Genomic DNA, 23705 nt, shown 5'->3' with positions numbered 1-23705 from the left:
GGTGAGGTCTTACATTACACTTTACATCTTCAACAAGTTTCAAAGCCAGAAAATTTTTTTCTATTTTAAATAAATAGTAAAAATTTTTAAATTATATATATCTTTAGAGTTGTTACAGCCCATGCTAGGAGCACAGTGGCCTCCATAATTCATAAATGGAAGAAGTTTGACCAAACCAGGACTCTTGCATGAGCTGGATGCCCTGATGGACTTTGCAGAAAAACTTAAAATTTAAAATTTATCTCAGGTTCCTGCCATTTCTCTGAGGCTTTGCTGAGATGTTTCTACTCCAAAGCCTGCTTTGCTTTCACACGGAGTGTTTTTTTTGCAAACTCTGTCATAAAGCCCAGATCAGTGGAGGGCTGCAGTCATGGTTGTCCTTCTGGAACTTTGTCCCATCTCCACACAGGATCTCTGGAGCTCATTCAGAGTGACCATCAGGTTCTTGGTCTCCTCTCTTACTAAGGCCCACTGTGCTTTTGGGAACCTTCAGTGCAGCAGAACTTTTTCATAGCATTCTCCAGATCTGTGCCTGTCAACAATCCTGTCTCTGAGCTCTGCAGCTCCTTTGACCTCGTAGCTTGGTTCCTGCTCTGATATCATTGTCAGCTGTGAGGCCTTCCATAGAGATGTGTGCACCTTTCCAAATCCTGTCCAGTTAACTTAATTTCCCACTGGTGGACTCCAGTCAAGATGTAGAAACATCTCAGCAAAGATCAAGAGAAATGGGAGGAAGCTGAGCTACATTTACAATAACACTGTACGTGGTTACATTGCACTGCATGCCATCTTTGCAGCTCTTTGTTATCACGAAGTATCAATCACCTTTTATTCCAAACTTGGAGTTTCTTCCATATTTCAGGATGATCATCATCAGAACACAGCCGGTTAAAGCAACACCGATGATTCCAGAGACAACGTAAACCTGGAAAAACAAAACAAAGGAGAATGTTTGAAGCATACCACCTAGAAATATGTTAACCCTCTGTAGAGTTTCTCTTTTCCTTCTCGAGGATGCAGAGATAATTTTAGGCAACATTTTTACTTCAATTCAAACATACTTCCAAGTACGGCTGGGTGATTAATCACAAATTAGATTAAATCTTAACATGAAATGTGTAAAAAAAAACTGTTTCATACATTTTATTTGCAGCAGAGACTTTTTGCTCTACATATTATGCTTATATTCAAGTGTTTTTTTTTTTTAAGTTTACAAAAATCCTACTTTTCCTGTTCATGTATGATTTTCTTAAACTATCAATATCAAATTTGCAATATGGGCTGAAATTGCAATTAGAAATTTCTTTCATTTTTTTTATCCCTAGTTTAATTTAGCTAATATTGTACTGGTTATAACATACAATGATTTATTGCTTGTGTTTGTTAAACGATACATACCACAAGGAACCAAAAAATAACTGCATATTAAATCACAATTTTAGATTACTTCCACAAATCGATCAGCCCTCCTTCAATTTCTGTGACCATTTTATGTTTAGAAATGACGAGGATCACTTACAGCAACACTATCATCCACTGGAGGTGAGTCTGGAAAAAAAAAACAGGAAATTCTTGTCTTAACATAAAAAATGGCAATAAAAGCATAGTAGATGGATGCAGATTGAAAAACATTCAAGTACATTTATGTACTTGTCATTGATATGTTTAAGTTTTGTTATTTTAGCTGTTTACCAAAGAATATTCAAGACATAGTTCTATAACTAATGTGGGCTTAAAGTGCAGACTCTCAGCTTTAATTTGAGGGTATCCACATCCAAACTGGAGGAAGCATTGAGGAATTTCAGCTCTTTGACGTGTAGCCGCCTCTTTTTTAAGGGGCCAAAAGTAATTGTAGACATTTACAGACTTTCTGCAATGAACAAATCCAACCAAAGGAACTGAAATAGCTCAACACAACTAATGCTTCAAGTGCTTCCCAAATTCAACTGAAAATGCATCTTTGGAGTTGAATCATATAGACTCTGCAGAAGTCATCAGAAGCTGCATTTTAAGTTGGATTTGGGAAAATCCCCTGAAGCTTTCATTGCGTTCAGCTATTGCAATTCCTTTTGTTTGACTTTTTCATTGCAAACGGCTGAAAGTTTGTCCATTTTCACAATAAACCCAGTTTTCCAGTGGGGGTCAGTTATTTTGGTTGCAACTGTACTTTCTGCTCAGATTCAGCCAAATCCAGCAAAGCTGATTGGACAGCGCTTTACAGTACAGATGAGCAATGACCCAAAACACACTGGAAAGTAGGGATGTTCCAATACCATTATTTCCTTCCCGATACCAAGGTGTTGGGTATCGGATGATACCGAGCACTGATCCAATACCAGTGTGAACTTCCTGGACTGACTGCAGACTAGCAAATTATTTTAGACCTATATTTGACTCAGAACATGGCTCAACAAATAGAACCATAACGTACAGCATCTCTGTGACCCTAAAGTTGTTTTTTGATAATTATTGAGTTTTACTGCTAAATATTAAAATAACAATAATACAGGGCGCTGCATTACAGACTCTCTCTCTTTCTCCTTTATGCTCTATTCAGGCAGCATCAAATGAGCCTGCTATTGGCTGACAGACCCTCACAAAGGGTGACCAATATGATGGTTAGCACTGGGTAATAAATTATCATAATTGGATTAAAATGGATAAAAAGATGTTTAATAGCAGGTTTACTGGTTTGGATTTAATCATTTAAATCACACGAGCTCAAGGCTCGCTGAAAATGCTGCCACAAGGGATTCAAAGCCATCATGTTGCATTCAATAGGAAAAACAAGTAAGAGGCAACGATTTATGGTTCAAAAGTTATTTAACTTTTGATAAACTTTATCACTTTTTGTCGTGTACGACAGCGCCGGTGTGGAAGGCACTTCAACAATCACATTCAGAGAAAAACTGTCAGTCACCATTCTTTCCTGCTGCAGTGGGTCCTTTGGTTCTTTACTGCTCTAAAAACGGTAGCCCATGCATGCAGTGAAGAAGAATTTATATCCGTTTTATAGCACTAACATTTAGCATGGCTAAACAAAGCAAAATATAAAGCTAAACCAAATGGTATCAGATCAGTGCATAAACTTGTGTGCTTGCCAATACCAATAACTGCATTTAAGCAGTATTGGACGTATTTCCAATATTGGTTTTGGAATCAGAACAACCCTACTGGAAATCAACCCAGGAATTATTTAAGGCAAAGAAGTGGAATATTCTGCAGTGGTCGAGCCAATGACCAGATGATAACCAGATCGAGCATGTATTGCACTCGCTTAAGATAAAGACCCACGAACAACTGAACACAGCTGCAGCTAAGGCCTGGCAGAGCATCACAAAGGAGGAAACCCAGACTGGTCTGGGTTCTAGACTTAAGGCAGTCATTGCCTGCAAAAGGATTCTCAACAGATGAACATTTTATTTATGGTAATGTTAATTTATCCAGTTACTTTTGAGCCCTTGAAATGAGGAGACTTTGCACAAAAATGGTTGCATCGTGAATATTTTTGTTCAACCCCTTTTATCAAACCTGAAACTCTGCACTTTAATTGCATCTCAGTTCATTTCAAATCAACGGGGTAGCATGCAGAGCTCAAATCATGAAAATTGTGTCACTGTCCAAATATTTCTGGGAGTAACTGTAAAAAAAGTTAAAAATTCTGGAATATTTTGTTGTATTACTGCAGCTAGCTGTGTACGAAGTAGCCTTGATCAGCTCCAAAAAAGCCTGATGCCTTAACATTATGTTATTCTGCATTATTGTTAATTTATTTCAGTGATTTGGTCCGCATGATAAGAACATTTTTTGCCACTGTAGAAGATATTTCAAACACTTACCGGTTGGGTCTGAGCAGAGGCAGGGTGCATTCACAGGCCAGAGGAGGAAAATAAATAGGACAGTTAGTTTTTTCACAATTAGAATCGTTTTATTAAAATAAAAATGTTGGTTTAAAAAGTTAGAGTGGTTACTCACAGTAGTAGAAATGCTCTTCAGCTTCAAAGACACAGTACACGGCTGTTAGCAATTATAGAAACTAGCTTTAGAAAAAAGGAAAGAAAAATTAAGTAGAAGATGGCATGTTGACCTACGTGTGTGGCCGATCCTAGGAGGGTCAATAAACTGCGCTGACACCTTCTTCTCGTCCCGGCCATACTTATTCTTAGCCACCAGTCTGTACACGCCATTGTGGATGTGTGTGGGGTTGACCAGCTGCAGGCAGCCATGGTACTCGCTTTCAGTGGACAGGTGGATCATGGTGCGGATGAAGTCCTGCTCCTCAAGGGCCTTGTTCTCGTGGTACCACTGAAGGTCAGGCTTGGGGTTCCCTGTCACGCTAAAGGGGATGCACCAGTGGTGGTCCCGCTCGGGCGGCAACAGCTGCTGGATGGTGGGGGCAACTGACACGGAGGCAACAGGAGAGGAAGAGTAATAACGGGATGACAGGAAGTCAACAACAAGAAGAGGCAGCAGGAAAAAGCTACATTTATGGGATGAGAAGCAGGGGTGCGTCCGGACTTTTTTTTTTGACTGGGGTGGCCAAAATAGGTAAAAGTATGTGTGCACGAACACACATGTTCAGAAAATCGTACCAGTTCTGTCTCCTAATCTGAAAGCTGCATGTTAGACCTACATGCAAAAAGAGGAGGCGCTAAGGGTGCCAGATCCACCCAGCCTGTTCGATGGCCACGTCTGGCCCATTTATTTGAAACACAAGAATATCCGTTAAGGTTTAACTGTACATGTCCAAAGGATGCTGCTCTTTAGCTCAGTTTCACAAACCAAAACAAACAGCATCCCTGAATCCAGCTATCTGTAGGCCTGATGCCTATTCAAATACGCAGTCCTAAGCTAAATCAACTCGTTTCTTTTCAGTTCTTTTGCTCATACAAAGGGGCAGATCCAGTGTACGATAGCGATGGAAATACAATTACAAATAGCGTCTAATCCACAAAGGCCAGTGCTAGCTTTCAGGCGGTAAAAGTGATGCAATTTAACACCAAATGAAACCAGGTATTAAATATAGCGCTATCCCTCCTCGCTTCTACTCTTTCCACTTAAATCAACTGTTTCTATGTATCCCAATGAATACTTTTTATGAGTTCTGGTCCTACAAGGGGTCTTCTCCCAGTTGTATGTGCCCAAAAGCCCACCATAGCTAAACTGACACCTTTAGATGAGAAGGATAATCTACTCTTTTATGAGCCCTACCTGCCTCTACATAGTCTATATCAGTGGTTTCCAAACGTTTTTGGCCCAAGGCACACCTAAGATCAAGCCAAAATCTCAAGGAACACCATATCCATACAAAAAAGCCCCTTAAAACATGTTCCATCAGGACCACTTTGTAATTTGCAGCTATAAAAATGTATTTATTTGGCAGTTATTAATTGGCCCTTAGCTGTCATTTATGTTTGTGGTGTGGCTGTTCTGGGATCCCCCTGCCGATCGTGAGCCTACTTGAAAAGCAGGAACAGCATAAGTTCCTGCTCTCCCTAGGCCGATAAGGAAAGCTTAAGGCAGGGAGAGAAGCAGCGGAAACCCCAGAGCAGAGCGGGTATCATTGACAACTAAATGGCACTGATTAAGTCAGAAGGAGGAGGCCAGCATGGCCAGGCTGGAGCAGTTTAAATAAGGCATCATTAGACTGATTAGCCAATCGCATGCTCAGAGCAAATCAGCTAGCAAATAGACAATCATTTCTAGGTTTGTAGGGATGCCAATCAGATCTCAGCGGGACCTGTTTGGCCCTAGCTCCACCCCTTGGATATTATTGGTGCTATTAGGAAGATATTGATATTATTTTGTTCGCCAATACATTTACTATAGTGTTGTTTCAATTCAATCATAAACAAACATCAATAAACTCTTCTTGTCAAGATGTTTGTTTACAGAATTAGCATGGTAGCGCCACCTTGTGCTAAGACTTAAGTACAACACAGTTCGGCACAAGATTCATGTTCAAATGTGGGCCATATTAGTGTGGAGTGGTGCTTCTGGCATGCACTGGAGATTGATCGCAGGCCATGATGTGGAAATCCAAAGTGCTCGAAACGGACAGAGCATGAACCAGATGTACTGTTCCATGTGGAGATTGTGAGTAATGCTGTGTCCAGACAACCTTCAAAGGAAACTAATTTCAGCCGCTTGTATCTGGGACTTTTTTTTTTTTTTTGCCACTATCCAAAAGTCAGGGCCATAAAAGAGTGTTTGAAAGTAGACAGGATAGTAAATGAAGAGCTTTGTCTTAAGACTCAGCTCCCTCTTTACCACAACAGTCCAGTATAATTCCTGTAGTACTGCTGATGCTGTACCAAGCAACCCCATCAATCTTATTTAATTCCTATTCATGAATAAGATCACAAGGATACTGGAGCGCCTGCACTTGGGGAGAAAAGACTCACCTTAAGGGGGCAGCCCCCCCATTTTCTGTGGCCTCAGACTTGGAGTTGCTGACTCCCCCTGAACTACTTTGCACTTAGCTGCATTATTTTGAATCTGTCTTTACTTTCCTCTAATATTATGTTCTTTATAGCTTGTTTTTTTGTGGACAAGCTCATGTATTGTTCATACGTTTTTGCACATTAATAAGAATAATGACAAATATGCCATTAAAGAGACTGCCAGCTTGTTGCAACACAGCCAAACAAGTTGAGACTAAGATTTCAGGGGGTCCAAGCCACCCCAGGCCACCCCAGGACTGGCCCCTGGTCAGAGAAGAGAAGCATTTTGGGGGATGACTGGGAGGAAAGACCAATCTCACAACATTTTAATGCCGACTTTAGGAAACATGGACGAGGAAATGGAGCAGAGATGTGGCCGTAAACAAGCAGAGGACTGAGATGAGGCATGAGGAGCTTCACAGGAGGAAGAGTTATGGACAGGAAACATGGAGAGTCAATAAGATTTGCCAAGAGACAGTAATGATAACAAAGTGATGAGCCTCGTTCTTCCACTGGAAAAAAACAAAACCTTCAACACAGCAATTAAAACAATAATCAAAGTAAATAAAGTTAAAGATGCAAACAGCCTCTTGTGTAACGTTTAGAGCCAGCAATAAAACAAAGTGAGAGTTTCTTACAGAGAATGTTGAGCTGCAGCGTGGCCTCTGTCTGACCGACCATGTTCTCGGCGCTGCATATGATCACCCTGCCATTATCATCTGGAGACAGGTCTAACAGAGTGAGCTTGCTCTTCATATCCGATGGCTCGATCTGTAAACATTATTTGCATTATTAGCCTGTTTGTGTACAGTCAGTCAGATGCTAATCTTCCTCTAAGCAGTTAGCTACATGCTACATAGAGATGAACTGCATTACACGCTGATAACGTCAAATGGTTTATATTTTGATCCTTTAAAATTATCTAATTTTGGGGGGTTAAACTTTATTGATACAACTTTGTTATTGAAGATGCAGGTATAAAGACTTAACATGTGACACGAGCGTACAATGCCTGTAAAAAGTATTCACTCTATTGGATATTTTACCCTTTTACTGATGCTATAAATCAGTAAACTAGGAGTGCATGTCATTACTGTCCATATATGACACACCACACGCTGGGCTGTGTGTACATTTGATTCTTTACTGATTACATAAGGAGTTAGAGCTTTATTACTAAAAAACAAAAACCTCTAATGTCAGAGTGAAAACAGTTTTCTAAAAAGGAATGTCAGTTACATAAAAACATGTAGTGTAAACTAGGTGACTGCATAAATATTCACCCCCTTTAAAGTGACTGACCTAATTCAACAGAGGTCCAGCCAGTTGGTGTTAGTAGTCTCTCAATTAGTGAAATGGGAATCACCTGAGAGCTGTGAATGTGTCTCAAGTGATTGCACCTTAGTCTGGAAGGACCAGTCATTGCTTAATCAGTGTTCCTGACTACCATTACATCATGAAGACAAAAGAACACTCCAAGCACTTTGACTTTCTTTTCTGTATGTGAGTTTTTTAGACTGAAACGAGACATTAAGGAGCAATGGTGGACTCATTTTACATCACTGTGGCTGCAGGGATATGCTGCAGCAGCGTAACCAAAGGAACAATAAATAATGGCTACCATTGTACCATGAAGACAAAATAACACTCCAAACAACTCTGAGAAAACATTATTGAAAAGTCTAAGTCAGGGGATGGATACAAAAAATGTCCAAAGCAATGAACATCCCCCAGAGTTCAGTTAAATCCACCATCAAGAAATGAAGGAATATGGCACATGTGTGAATCAGCGTAGATCAGACCGTCCTCACAAATTGAGTGAGCGTGCAAGAAGGAGACTAGTGAGAGAGGCCACCAAGACACCTATGACTACTCTGAAGGAGTTCCAAGCTTCAGCAGCTGAGATGGGAGAGACTCTGCAGACAACAACTGTTGCCACTGTTGAAGACAACTTAGATTTAATCTGGGCTAAAGTTTGCTGAAAGGCATGTGGGAGACTCCATGGCAAAGAGGAAGAAAGCTATTTGGTCTGATGAGACCAAGATGGAGCTTTTTGGCCATCAGACAAGACACTATGTACACATCACTACATATGCACAGTCCCCACTGTGAAGCACAGAGGTAGCAGCATCATGCTGTGGGGATGCTTCTCAGCAGCCAGCTCTAAAAAGGCTTATGAACGTAGAGGGTGAAATAGTTCTTTCTGCAAGAGAACTAAGGCTTGGGAGAAGATTTATTTTCCAGCAAGACAAAATGTGAAGCATACAGCAAAAGCTACACAGAAATGTCTTAAAGACAACAAGGTGAATGTTCTGGAGTGGCCGAGTCAAAGTCCAGACCTCAACCAAATAGAGAATTTGTGGCTGGATTTAAAAGGGCTGTTCATGCCCAATCCCTGTGCATCCTGACAGAGCTTGAGCAGTTTTGCAAAGAAGAATGGAGTAAATTGCAGGGTCCAGATATGCAAGCCTGAGTGAGACCTATCCACACAGATCCAGTGCTGTGATTGCAGCCAAAGTTACTGACTTAAAGGTGGTGAATATTTATGCAGTCACTCATTTTACATCACATATTTTTGTTTAATTGACATTACTTTGTAGAAATCTGTTTTCACTTTGACATTAAAGAGGTTTTAATCTGTATTTTTTTCTCAAAACAACCTGTTTATACTGACCATGATTGATTTATAAAATCAATAAAAAGGTAAAACATCCAAGGGGATGAATATTTTTTAGAGGTACTGTATGGAGAGTACATATCAGCAGAAATTGTCATATCTGCCAGTACAAATATGCAGGTGTTATTGTGCTTCCCTTACCATAAACACACCATAAAATATCTTTTTCTTCATCTAAATAAAGTTGCATGCATCCTATGTACCAACACGACAAATATAGCAGAAGTAAAGTATAGATACGCCGTGTCATTACTCCATTATTCCTGGATTGCAAGCCACAAGAAACTGGCCACTTTTAACTTTCTCCCCCATTATGTGAAAATCATCCATGAAACAACAGCATTGGTTTACTGTTTAGGAAATTAACTGTATGAAGTGCAGTTTTCAATAGAACAGAGGTGGGCGTAGCTCAGCAGTGCATCTCTACTGCACTCATTATCTTTTGTTTATGTTTTGACTGAAAGCCAAGTCTACAGCCCTGTTGTAGCTTTGAAATTTCTTTGGAGCTTTTCCATAAATAAAGTTTGATCCAGTTTAGGTTGATCTTCTCCCTCAGATCTTAGAAACCATGAGTAATCCAGATTGGCGGACCTGCACCAAAGGCTTAAACACAACTCTTTGGGGTGGTCAGTCTCACCTCAAAGTGTGTAGAGAGCATTTCAAGGTTCCACTGGATCCTTGGGAGAGGCGAGCCCGAGGCATTGCACACAGCCTCCACTCTGCTCCCCTGCATCAGATTCACGGTCCTTGGTTTGACCTCTACTCTGGGAACCTCTGCGAAACACGAGAAAACAGCAGAACTGAACATCCGTGCAGAACTTCACATTGATTAATTTGTCGCCATCTCTTTTTTCAGTCTTCAGGAAGCATTTGCTTTCTTAAATCGATTGCATCGTCAATACCAGATACCCGCCGCTTAATATAACACGGTTTCACGTTACCGCAGTCTGGTGGGGTGAGGGTGGCGAAGGCCTGCGTCACTCCTCTGTCGTCTATGCATCTCAGATCAGGACTGTCGCTTTCCTCCAGGAGTCGCAGTTTGATCCACAAGTTTTCACAAACACAGTCCAGAGGGTTTCCAGACAGGAGGAGCCTAGAAAATACCAAAAACACATGAGGAACTTCTCTGCCTTTAGTTGCAACTATAGGGCTTTTTTTGTGTGTGTGAAACTTACGGTAATGAGGCGTTGAGGTTCTGAAATGTTCTCCAGGAAAGCGTCGATAGGTTGTTGTCTCTGAGATTTCTGAAAGGACGAACAGGAAGTACAGTATAAATCTGGAAAGACTACTCATTCATTACATGAGGGATTTAATATGTGCCTTACATGTACTGGAGTCTTGTGTTGTTGAAAAAAGCATCTGAGGTGATAGACGACAGCCTTGTATTCGTCACGGTTCTGTTGGAGGATAAAATTAGGAACAATCAGGCTAACAACAACCGTCTCTAAACATTACAAATCAACGTGAATGATCAGAAATACTCTGATGTACTTACAGGTTTCGGAGGTTGATGTAGTGCCTCAGACTGTTGTCATCGATGTCAAATAGTCTGTTTTGATTTGCGATGTATCTGCAAACAAAATAAAGGATAAAAGTTAGGATGCATGTGCAAAATATGTTAAACTGCACTTGATTTAACTAAATTCATCATGTAGACACTGTAAACCTATTCATGTTTTGCACACTCTGCTGTATACTCATTTGTGCTTACTGCTATTTCTACTTATTTGTTTTTATTGTATACTAGCTTGCATTTACTGTAAATATAAATGACCTTTATGCATATTTCTTCCTTATATCTCATCTCCTCATGCTTCAGCCTTATATATTTATGCTAATGTTTTGTGTAGGTGCAATTGTAAAGCCAAAATCCCCCTCAGGGATTGGCAAAGTTTTTTCAATTCTGATTTGTAAACTCATTTCAGAGTTAAACTTCTTAAATGTGCATGCTCCACTGAGCAATGTTGTGTTCTGTACTGCTGCACATATCGTCTAAACCAGTGATCATCAACTGGAGTCCATATCAGGATCCACATTCGGCCAACTAAATCCAAAAAAATGTGCAGAGGATAAAAGATTTTCTGCTTTTAAGGGTATCTTGCTATGAAATCAGCCCCCAAAATGATCACTATTCCTGATAGTTTTAGCAAGAATGACTTAACACTTGATCTGTTTTAGAAAAATCCACCTGCCAGCCATTATTGGGAAATATGATGCATGATAAACACATACTCAGCATTCCAGACCTGATTACATCTGCAGTTTTCTGTCTTTAAAATGCATTTTTCCTGCCTGAGAATCAAAACAAAGGCCTGTTTTCTGCACATTTTTAACCAATCACAACGCAGCATATCAGTATCAAACTCAGCGATCGATATCATGACAGCCCAGGTATGCAGCTCACGTTGGTGGCTGCAGACGGGCAGAAGGAACTCATTTCATATTAACACAGTAATGTGTCACTTAGAGCGATTTGTTTATATTAGTTTAGTTTAGTTTATATGAAAGTCTGGCTCCTGCATCGTCTGTCTAGACAAAAGCTGGCCCTTGTACAAATGTAGTTGATGATCCCTGGTCGAAACCATTGGTTCCCAACCTGGGGTCCAGGATCCCCTAGGGGGCGCCAAAGATCTAAGGCTTTATCTATAGTTGTCAAAATAAGATCGGCATATATTGACTAAGATCGAGGCAAAACTTGACTTAAATAGTTTATACAAATGCCTTTTGGACCGATACATTTTCTTTGGGTTTTTGTCCATTAAACAATCAAAACTGATGTTGATTTTTGTGTGAGTCTCAGGGGGGGCTTTGCTTTTCATTGATATAAGACTGAAGGGCTCCGGAGAAAAAAAGACGGGGAACCACTGCTATAAACCAGTGGCTCCCAACTGGTCTAGCCTCAAGACCCACCACCACTTCCCTAATCCTAACCCAAATTTCCCCCAAAGTTTAAATTACTTCCCTTTACTCTGTGAAAAATGTTGCAGTTTAAGTCTCAGATAGAAAGAAACTTATGATTGAGTAACGAGACAACTAGTGTTTAAAAAGTGCATCATTACAGAGGCTCTGGAAGCAGCGCTGGAGTGGGAAGAAAATTTGGCTCCGGTGGTTTTCAATATGACTTAAGTTCTCTGTTCTTTTATCCTTTTAAACAGTCTACCAAATAATTTCCACAAACTATGACATATACCCTCTTCACATGGGATTATTATTACCTAGGGACCTGTGGTAATTTGCAATAACTGCATTTGTGTTGTTGCAAATCAACCATGTCTGTATATTGTGAAGTAAAAATTCCAGTGCAACACACAGAGGTCGACAGGTAATTCCAATCCTGTGTGAATCTGCTTCTCAGGAATTTAGGGTGGCAGTTGTGTTTTCTACCATCTATGCAGCTTTTTCTGCTCCTTCTTCTGATCGAAACACTTTGAGTTTTCATTTCTGCTGCTGTGCAGCACCTTCATGTTTCCTTCAGAAATGTCAGTAAACCTGAAAATACAGACTTTGCCAGTTTACCACACCACCACAACACTGACATCAGGGGGTAATTCTTGAATGATCAGAGGCTCACAGGTAATACTAATCCCATGCAAATAGTGCAAAATTTAAGAAGCAAATTCCATAAACATTATATTCATTTTACTCTGCTTTGCCATTACAATGATTTTTTTCCCCAAGGAGTTAGCATGATTGAAAATAGTGCTGGTGTTGTGCCAAAAGCTCATATCTCCATTTTCCGCCATTTATTTTATTTTTTCATGAATCGGTGCTATTGGTCACCCTTTACATCTGTCAGTGGGATTTTAAACCAATTTAAAAACATTAAAAAAGATGTTGTCTGTCCCCGTTTAGTGTTAAAATTATTGAAAAATACTTTTTTTATTCTTTAAAAAGTGGTTGATCTGGAGATGGGAGGTTTGGGCCCAACAGCAGCAATAGGCTTAGCTATTCTAAGATAATGAGATTATGAGACTGAAATTTTGATGTTATCACAGCACAATGGACTAAAATACAAGATATGGATTTATGCCCACTTAGGGCTTCCGTACATCTTAGATTTTTCACCACATTTTTTTTCAGGCACACATTTTGACCCTCTCCTGGGTCCCAACCTTTCTAGTGAGAGCAACTATTTTTCTCACATCAACAAAAATCTTTTAGAAAATACAAATTTTAATGGCATGAAGATTTCAATGAACATTTGTTATTATTATATAAGACTATCTTAACATTGATCCAGATCGGTGTTGTGCTTTTCATGTATTTTTTAACCACAGCCGTCAAAAAAACGAAACTTTTAGTTGCAATTAATCTGTGTATTTCTTTAGTTGATTTAGGGATTAAGTGCATCCTTCGTATAGCATCTTAAAATGTGTTTTTAAATGTTCTTGTGTTATTTAGGATTCTTCTTCTGTTAAACTAAAGGTAACTGACTTCCTGTTTGGACACAGACCTGCTTTTGTAGGTAGATCAAAGATTTTAATATGAACCTAACCACAGAAAAAAGAACTTGTTATGGATTAAAAAGGAAATAAGGGAAAAATAAAAAGGTCATTGTTCAATAACACAAGGTTCAGATGACTTGAAATGTGTCCACTGAGCTGTCTGTGAGGTTTTAATGTTAAATGAGACATTAAGAAGCGATGGTGGACATATTTTGACCGTACTTGGCTGCAGGGAGACATAACAGTATCTTTATAATAGTGTGTTGAAAGGGACAAGAAAACGTAAGATTAACTGAATTAAAAAAAAAAAGCACTAGAAGTGGATCTTAGTTAATCGCAATTAATGTGATTAATCTTGACAGCCCTTTACTATTTCTTTAGGCTACTTTGTGATTTCTTCTGCATGTTGCATGTATTTTTTAATCTTTGCTAATGTTTCTTTATGTTTTTCATGTATGTTCTAAGTATTTTGTGACTGTAGCTATTTCTCAGCCAGTTCTGATAATGACGTGTTATACTTTTACTAGGGCTTTCAAGATTAAATGAGTTAACCATGATTAATCAAGGTCCACAATTAGTGCACCATTCTTTATTGCAATTAATTTCATAATCTATTGTCCCTTTCAGCACACTTTAGTAAAGCCAGATCAGTGTCTCCCTGCAGCCACAGTAACATTAAATAAGTCTACTACTGTGCTTTCATGTCCTATTTCACTGTAAAAAGCTCAGGCAGCTCAGTGGACGAGTCAAAAATCATCTGGACCTTGTTTATCACACATTTACTCTCCTTACATCCTTTTCAATCCATAACAAGTTCCTTTTCAGTGGTTAAATTCAGAATCCTCTATCTATAAAAACAGGTCTCTATCCAAACAGGAGGTCAGTTACTTTCAGTTTAAGACAGCAGGCAAATCCAAAATGGCACAAAAGAGATTAAAATGCAAAATGGTGGAATTTGAACATGTGATTAAAAAGGGTGCAATCAACTGCAAATAAAATGTTTTTAATCTTATGACAGCCCTAATCTTTACATGGGTTTGAGAAATTTTCATTGCAGGACATTGTTTGCACTCTGTTTTGTTCTGTTTGTTTTTTCCCTGAGCTTCTCCCGTAATATTTTGCCATTTTTAGGGAGCCAGATTTAACATCTGGCCAGGGACTGCATATGGAAACTATCTGTTTTTGCTAACACTGGCACTGATTCATATGCACTGTTCTGGAAGAATTTAAAAAGTTATCTGACAAAGGGTAACACAAACTATGGACATGCATCCATAGATTTCATTTTTTACTACTTTGCTTTGTTTTTTACTGTTATTTTCCTGCCTCTGTAATGAAACCTAGCATTAGTTCATGTGGGACACATCCTAATTATTGCCTCCCAGCTCCCACAGCCAATCACAGCTCTTTCGCTCAACACAGCGGTGTATTCAAACATGACGTACTTCTCACTAATCACTGCTTGAATCAATGCTGATGCTCCACACTGCTGCAGCTGGCAAAGCTGAACCTCCTCCACCCCAGCCTCCTCCTTTATAGCATAAAGCTTCACCTCCTCCACCCCAGCCTCCTCCTTTATAGTATAAAACTTCACCTCCTCCACCCCAGCCTCCTCCTTTATAGCATAAAGCTTGTTGCACCCTCATATTAAAAATCATGGTACTATGGATTAATTGATTTAGAGATAACTTAATTGCATTCAGTACACAGTGTCATAAATGTATCTATCCATGTGGGGGTTTCTAGCTCTGGAAAGTCAAAGCATGCTGCTTGACTAACCCAGGAAACATCTTTTGAGCAGAGTCTTCTACGCCATGTAAAACTGTATATCCATTTTGCAGTAAAATGGTTAAATGTTTGACAAGAGTGTTCCTGACTGAAACTTATTTTGCTCATTCTTTGTGTAGCGGCGCTGCTTTTCTTATATTAAGAGTTGTTTATTAAATCTTAAAAGATAAATGTGCGATTGTTCAGTCAGCACTGTCATCCCAACCAAGGTGATAATAGTTTTGGATTTTTCATTAGTTTATATTTTTATTTTGTTTTCACTTCCTGTGTTCAATTTCAGTTTAGTTTTTATAAGTTTTTACTGCTGGTCTGTTAGTTTAGTTTTCATTTTGCCAAAATGCTTCGTTTTAGTTTCGTTTTTATTAGTTTTAGTTTTTCGAATACATGTCAGGGCTGAGTGAGCATCATACATTTTTAAAAACATATTCAAACAGGCTACTCTTCACTTATCATTTTATTTATTTAAAGATGATGCTTGAATACAACTCCAGACATAAAATTACCACTGTGTGAAGTCTTAACCAATCTGATCAGGCAGTTTTACACTCTGAGACTTTGGTGCAGGTGCCAGTCAGTATGGTTGTGTCAGACTAAAACTAAGGATATTTTATCTCCATTTTTATTTTGTTTTAGTTAGTTTTGTAAGCGCACTATACAGTTTTAGTTCGTTTTTGTTTTTTCTAAAGCTTAGTATTTCTTTAGTTTCAGTTAACTACAATTATTTTGGAATTTTAGTTTTAGTTATTTAGTTAGTTTAAGTTAACTATAACAACCTTGATCCCAACATAAAGTAAGAAAACTGATTTGACTCATTATTATGGGAAAACAGCATCAAATAAAATGTATGGATGCATGTCAGCTTAGGGCCTCCATAGATTATAAAGCTTTTGCCACTTTTATCTTGTTTTTACTTTTACTTTTTACCATCAAGAACAGAATTGAGACATTTTGCAAATCTTTGTGGTTTAAAACTCATTTTTACGACATTTCTTCCAGGCTTGTCACTGAATGCTGGGTGATAAATAAAGGAGCCATTACTTAAGATCATTACTGCGCATTGCTTAAGTAAATAAATCTCATGACAGACAAACCAATCAGATTAAGTTGTCGTCTGGTGTGTTTAATCAATTTAAAATGACTGATGGGTGTTTTAAATGTGGAGCCTTAGCAGACATATTAGTTTACATGTGGATTCCAGCCTAGCTTAGCGACACAAAGGTATAAGTTAATGTTTATTAAAGAGTCTCTGGAGTTATTCCTGAGCATATTAAGCAGTGGCGTGCACAGACATTTTCAAGGGCAGAGGCGAAAAAGAAAAGAAAGGGCACATACAGCACGTTCTCGCCACTGCAGAGGGCACCAAGTTTGGTGTGTTTTCGAGGGCACTTTAGACATGTTTCTATGTTATAGAAATGGCACATTATATAGCCTTAAAACAGACTAACTAGACAGACTACTCAAGTTAGTTTGTAGTTAGGATCAGCATCCACAAGAACTGTGTAGATTCAACGTTGGACTGTAAAGACACACCGAAATAAATAAATAAATAAATCCCTAGGGGGTTTGGGGGTCTTCCCCCAGAACATTTTCAATGAAGTAGATGCCATTTCCTGTATTCCAGTGCATTTTAACACCATATTAGCACCAGATAATCCAAACTGGTTCTGTCAGATATAGTTCTGGCTCAATATAGATCAAAAAAGGGCCCAACATAGAAATCATTGCAACAGTAATGTTTCATAGTATTTCTTGGTCCTAAGGCTCTTCTGGAGTTTAGTGTGTTTTGCCAATGAGGAAGGTACTTAAACACACCTTTTTGCCACACAAGTGGGCAGTTTATCATGTTTTAACCAGCCAAGGAGGCAGTTTAGTGTGTTTTGCCAACCAAGAAGGCACTTAAGCGTGTGTTTTTGCTCCAAAGAGGGCATTTTATCACATGTTTTGGCTCCCAAAAGGGCACTTAAGAGTGTGTTTTTCCTCCAAAGAGGGCACTTCAGCATGTGTCCTGGTTCCAAAGAGAGCACTTTATCACCTGTTTTGGCTCCCAAGAGGACACTTTAGCGTGTGTTCTGGTTCCAAAGAGGGCACTTTATCCTGGTTTTGGCTCCCGAGAGCACTTCAGCACGCGTTTTGGCTCCCAAGAGGACACTTAAGTATGTGTTTTGGTTCCAAAGAGGGCACTTTAGTGTGTGTTTTGTCTCTCGAGGGCATTTTAGCACATGTTTTGGCTCCCAAGAGGCCACTTTAACAAGTGTTTTGGCTCCAAAGAGGGCACTTTATCACGCATTTTGGCTCTAGAGGGCACTTCAACACAGGTTTACCTCCCAAGAGGGCACTTTAGCGTGTGCTTCTCAACAATTGGGCCACGAGGGGGGTATTGCCCCCCCCCCCAGTGCACACCACTGATATTAAGGGAAACTTTAACTTATAGTTCGTTTTTTGAAGCTGAAGCTGTTTTTTATTCTTATATAGTGCTTTAACATGTGATTTAATCACCAAAACTACAGTCTTTGAGCTTAAAAAGACTAAAATTCAGTATGAGACTTACATAATTTGCAAGATAATCCTGTCCTGATGGGAATGTGACACCCTGCTCCAGCCTGTCTGCCTCAGAAAACTCACCCACCAGTCTCCCCTCCATGCTCCTGTGGGTGCCTGATATATACATTGTGCAAGGTTGTAGCAGGTACACACTGACGCAGATACGTAGGGCTGTGTGATATCATGTGTAATCTGTAAACAGTAGTGGTGATTGTGTTGTCTTTTGTGTGTCACACCGACGCCCTGAAGAGGAAGAATTCACACCTTCGACGTTTTTTCTTTTTTCTTTTTTTTTTAAACTCCACCTCTGGAGCTGTTTTTGTAAAGGAAACACCGAATAATCCAAATCAGCCCGACTGACGCGCACTCGCACCACCATTACGCACACACGCGCGCGCGCGCACGCTGTCGTCGTTAGCGGCACGCACACAAACACAGACACACGCGCGCTCATAAACTAGCCTACATGATCTGACGAAAATGAGGAAAAATGGCACATTTTTGGTGTTTGACATCAGGCGCGAGAGGCGGATTTTGCTAATCCGCACGCGGGGATCAAATCAGGCCTGCTGTTATTGATGATGCTGCTGATGTTACGATCACCTTTATTATTAGAATTATCCCAGCCCTTGGCTATTATAGCGACCTACGATCTTTACGCATTGCATCCTAATAAGTTCCTACGCTGTCATTTCTCCTCCACACACACACACACACACACACACTTACATCTCCGTGATGTTTTCCATGTCATCTAACGTGAGCACGGGGAAATCCTCGAGCCCCGGCACGGAATCAATACAAACAATCCTTGAGATGCTGCAAGTGCAGGATGCGGGGCAAGCATCGCTAAATCTCCACATCAGCCCCGCGAAAAAAACCAAAAACAATCCGAGACGAGCCATGCCATGTTCCCCCGCGCTGGAGTCCATCGCAGGTCCAAGTGAAATCCCACCAAAACAGAATCTCAATGCTCAAAATTGGATTATTGGTCAGATTTCCTTCCCCCCCTTTCGCTGAATGTAAATCTGGCCAAGTTAATCCGCAGAAGGAGGGGGGAATAAAAGGCGGCGAGGAATGCGCAGAGCCCACGGTTTTTAATATCAAGATGCCATGGACTGGCCTTCCCGTCTCCGCAGAGCTGCTATCACACTACTGCATATCGATGTCGTGAAGCAAAGGTGTCAAGTGCTCCGTCCTGCTGCTGCTGTCTCCCTCCTCTTCCTCGGCCACAAAAAGCCCAGAAAAATAAACAAACCCCAGCTCTTCCAGATGTTTCAGAAAGCCAAAAAAACAGGAGGAGGGGGCTCCACCACGAGCGGTGTCTCTCTTCAGTGAGGAGAAATAAGAGTGGAGTAAAGGATGCGTGGTGATGCTGCTGCGTGTGTAGGGAGGAAGGCTACCTGCATGCGTCTATCGATTAACGCCGAGGACGAGCGCATGCCCCCCCCTCCTCACACTCACACACACACACACACAGCCAGCACTCGGATCAGGTTTAGGGACTCTTAAACTGTCAGATGTATTCATCACAAGTTGTATTTTAAAGCGAAATGCGTAAAAACCCTAAACGATGCAGGCTTGAGCTGCAAGTTGTGGCTCAAATCCCATCTGCACGATTAGAATAAAATCAAAATGCATTTAAAACAATGATCTTGCATGCTTTATATGAAAGCAACGTTTGTTTTTTTCACCCACACCAGCAGTGTTGTTGTACGGCTGGCCATTAGGCCTATAGTGTGACGTACGGTTGACGCACAAGACGGGGTGCATCTATGAAAAATAATTACCTATACTATGTCTGCGAGCTTCAAATGGGTGGCAGTGCAACCACTAACAGAGGCAGGAACATGCAGATTTTATTTTGAAAAATGTCTGTTCGTGGCAGATTAAAATCTTATAAAATCATGCAATTATGCACATTAAAGAAAAAAAACTTTGGTGAACACTAATCCCTCAGGCATCACTTTAATTTACTAACCTTTAAATCAGTGCTTCTCAAACTGTGGGAGAGTGAGCCTCCCCTGAGAAGAAATTATTCATTCAGTGGACCCCCACCCACAAAAATGATTCAAAGTAGAAAAAAAATTAACAACATTTCAAACATTTATGTCTAATCTTTAAACATTTTAACATGAATTTATTTTGGATATTTTAGTTTTCAAATGTCCTTAAACATCTGCCTTTCCCTCTTATTCAGTTATAACGACATTAAATACCCCTTTTTATATTTTTTGGCCATTCTACAACTTCTTTTTGCCTCCTTTTCCCCATTTCAGCTACCTTTCATTATTAAATATCCCTTTTTTCCCCAATTTTTTTTGCTCATTTTTGCTACATCTTTTTGTCACTTTTAACAATTTTTACCACTTTTCTCCCATTTTTTGCCCCCCCCCTTTTTTTTTTTTTTTTTACAATTTTTGCCACTTTTGTCCACCTAAGCTGCCCATTGCCATTTAATACCACGTTTCCCTTTTTTCACAATTTTTGCCCTTTTTCAAAATTTTTTTGCCCTTTTTTCCAATTTTTGCCACTTTCTGTCCATTTAAACTACCCTTTGCCATTACATACCACTTGTTTCCTTGGGTTTTGACCATTTTTGCCACTCTTGACTGCTTTTTGCCCATTTAAGTCACTTTCCACTCACTTTTATGTCACTTCTCACCCATTTCTGCTACTTTCTGACCATTTTTCCACTTTTTCTCCCCATTTTTGCCTCTTTTCTCCCATTTTTTGCTGCTTTTTGAACATTTTGCCACCTTTTACCTGTTTATCTTGCTACTTCAAGCTGTTTTTGCCTCTTTTCACCTCTTAGATTGTGGCTCTTGCAAAGGTATTTGTCAAAAATGTGGCTCTTTGGTTGAGTAACACTGCTCTGTAGCATAGTCCCTATAGTAACTATAAGTCTATCCATTTTGCTCCGTGCACAGCAGAGGTTCGCAAAGCAAATCACCTTTTTTCTGGTTTATGGTTCTGCGCCTCCCCTGAAGCTCTGTGGCGCCCCCCAGGGGAGGCCCGCCTCACACTTTGAAAACCACTGCTTTAAAGCCATTAAGGACAAAAATGTCCACTTCCAAAAAACGGCTTCAAAAACTTAACACATTAATATTTTTCCTGCTTTTTTTGCACAAATCTCTTAAACAACTTCAGCTGTGTTTAAAACTACCAAACATTCAATCATTTTGAGAATTTTTACCCTTTAAATGCCAGATTGATTACTTACAGTCAATGTTTTTTAATGGAAAAAAAAGAAAAAAAAAGAAAAAAAAATCTTCCTCAAACCAAATGTTGGATATTAGTTATCTAGAAAATATTTACTATTTTGTGTGGGTTTTTTAGAAAAAAATATGACCATCCTGTAATCAAACTGGCATTGACAGGGTTAAAATCCTGAAAATTATTCAATAATCGATTGTTTTGATTAGAACTGAAGCTGATCAAAAGATGTGACCAAAAAAAGCAGAAAAAAAATATTAATGACTATTTTAATTGCCGTTTTTGGAAGTGGACATTTTTGTCCTTAATGACTCGAAAGGGTAGTCAATTTTGGTCCATGTTGTTTTTTATGAAAAAAAAGCAAAAAAATGTGATATCTTCCTCAAACCAAATGTTGGATGGCTGGGGCATTATTTCTTAATCCAGCGTGGACATGTCAATGATCAGCCAAAATATTGACTTTGATGCATTTTTAGATTTTGTGTAGCAACTGATTTAAAATTTACTACCCTTTGAAACATGGACCCCCCCCCCCCCCCCCCGCCACACACACACACACACACACACACACACTCATCATTTACAGGAAGTTAAGACAGCACTGCTTTGTCGCCACAAAGGTTGGCACAAGCAGTGGTTAGGTTCAGGCAACAATGACTTTTGCCACATAGGGCCAGAAAGGTTTGGATGACTTTTTTCCTTTAATAAATGAAATAATCATTTAAAAACAGACTTTAATATTTACTCAGGTTGTCTTTGTCTAATATTCAAATTAGTCTGATGTTCTGAAACATTAAAATGTGACAAATATGCAAAAGGGTCAGGATTAGGAAAGAAATCAGGAAGGGGGCAAACACCTCTCCCGGCACTGGCCCTTCACATAGATGCTCTTTTAGGAAGTGGCTCCCACTCCAAACTAATTGAATAGCCCTGTCCTATTCTTTTCCATATGCCCTAAAAATAAGGTGCTAATTCTCCAAACATGATCCACCATCAGATTCCTAAATCTCCCCCATTATGAGGAGGCACCCTCGCCTAGGACACATGATCTATGACACAGCCTGGATGGTTAGTGTCGCTATGGTGACTTGCTTTTTACAAATAGCGCTGACAATGTCAAGTGTCGCTATGGTTGCAGATGAAAATATGTACGCAGGCTTCTCTCTCTCTCCCTCTCCTTTTTTTTTATGAGAAACATCAAGAACTGAATTATATCTGTCTCCATGGTAACCTCAGAGTATAGCAGAGGGAAGAGAGCTCTTTATTTTGATCCTCGACTATATCTGAAGGAGCATGACAACACTACGAGAAAACTGGAGGGGGGGTGTTTAAAATAGACCGTGTGTGGACATAATTCAGGAGCCTGATTTGTAATGAGCAGGCATTAAGGTAGCTGCAGCCTCTGGGGAGAGAAGAGTTAGGTCTTTTGTATAGGTCTGATAGTGATACTGATGGGAATATTGCTCTATTTGATCATGACTTATTGCATTTGCTGTCCTTTAAGTTTGTTATCAGCTTTAGAGGAGTTATAGAGAAAGTTTCTGCATGCCTGACTGTGACTACCCTCCTCCTCTTTACTCTTAAACTTACGTCTCTGTGCCATCCAATGCTGCAACTCCTCCAGCTCTGCTCCTTCCTCCTCCTGAACCAGCTGGTGGCAGACTTGTCTTGAACCTCGCAGGCTGTGATGCAGCCGAGACTCACCCTGATGATCGTCTGCCGTCTCCCAGACTATGGATTAGAATAAGTCTGCACAGTGAAACTCAGTTACCTCAGTAATTCACAATAATAATAGTTATGTGCATATTAAAGTATTCATCCCCTTGGATGTATTGCTGTTTTATTGGTTTTATTAATCAATCTTGGTCACTAGAATTTGGCTTTTTGGACACAAAAAAACACAAAAAGCCTCTTAAATGTCAAAGTGAAAAAAGAAAAAAGGTAAAAATAAGTGTCTGCATAAATATTCACCCCCTTTGAAGTGACTGACCTAATTCAACAGCTGTGAATGTGTTTCAAGTGATTGTAGTATGTAGACTCCTGTATCTGGAAGGACCAGCCACTGGTTAATCAGAATTCCTGGCTACCATTACACCACCAAGACAAAAGAACACTCCAAGGGAATTGAAAAGTATAAGTCAGGGGATGGATACAGAAAAATTCTGGGACACTTATCACCCCCCAGAGTTCAGTTAAATCCATCATCAAGAAATGGAAGAAAATATGTTGCATGTTTAATTCTGCCTAGATCAGACCGTCCTCACAAACTGAGTGGGCGTGCAAGAAGGAGACTAGTGAGAGAGGACACCAAGACACCTATGACTACTCTGAAGGAGTTCCAAGCTCCAGCAGCTGAGATGGAGAGACTCTGCAGACAACAACTGCTGGCCGGGTTCTTCACCAGTCAGAGCTTTATGGGAGAGTGGCAAAGAGAAAACTCAGATTCAATCTGGACTAGAGTTCTCCAAAAGGCACGTGGGAGACTCCATGGTCAGGTGGAAGGTCTTTGGTATGATGAGACCAAAGTGGAGCTTTAAGGACATCAGACAAAACACCATGCTTCACAGTGGGGTGGGGGCAGCATCATGCTGTGGG

General features: G+C 39.9%; 1 protein-coding gene across 2 annotated transcripts in view; it reads right to left on the bottom strand.

Moving 5' to 3' along the window:
• The window catches only part of ntrk2b (neurotrophic tyrosine kinase, receptor, type 2b), a 36538-nt gene extending 17232 nt beyond the window's left edge, over window positions 1-19306 (bottom strand). The window contains exons 1-12 of one of the 2 annotated variants that reach the window (XM_041811778.1): window positions 18624-19306; window positions 10616-10690; window positions 10446-10517; window positions 10296-10364; window positions 10062-10213; window positions 9758-9894; window positions 7082-7214; window positions 4092-4400; window positions 3976-4017; window positions 3840-3848; window positions 1520-1548; window positions 826-925 (exon numbers count right to left, since the gene is read on the bottom strand). In XM_041811778.1, coding sequence (XP_041667712.1) covers window positions 826-925; window positions 1520-1548; window positions 3840-3848; window positions 3976-4017; window positions 4092-4400; window positions 7082-7214; window positions 9758-9894; window positions 10062-10213; window positions 10296-10364; window positions 10446-10517; window positions 10616-10690; window positions 18624-18826 — 1330 coding nt within the window. In that variant the 5' untranslated portion in view covers window positions 18827-19306. The remainder of the gene's footprint in view (window positions 1-825; window positions 926-1519; window positions 1549-3839; window positions 3849-3975; window positions 4018-4091; window positions 4401-7081; window positions 7215-9757; window positions 9895-10061; window positions 10214-10295; window positions 10365-10445; window positions 10518-10615; window positions 10691-18623) is intronic. The other variant, XM_041811779.1, reaches the window with a different exon arrangement.
• Between the last annotated feature and the right edge of the window lie 4399 nt (window positions 19307-23705).

Source organism: Cheilinus undulatus, linkage group 17 (assembly GCF_018320785.1).
Source record: "Cheilinus undulatus linkage group 17, ASM1832078v1, whole genome shotgun sequence".
NCBI classification, from domain to species: Eukaryota; Metazoa; Chordata; class Actinopteri; order Labriformes; family Labridae; genus Cheilinus; species Cheilinus undulatus.
The sequence above is the reverse complement of the archived record's forward strand: the minus strand, read 5'-3'. Positions and strand labels throughout refer to the sequence as shown.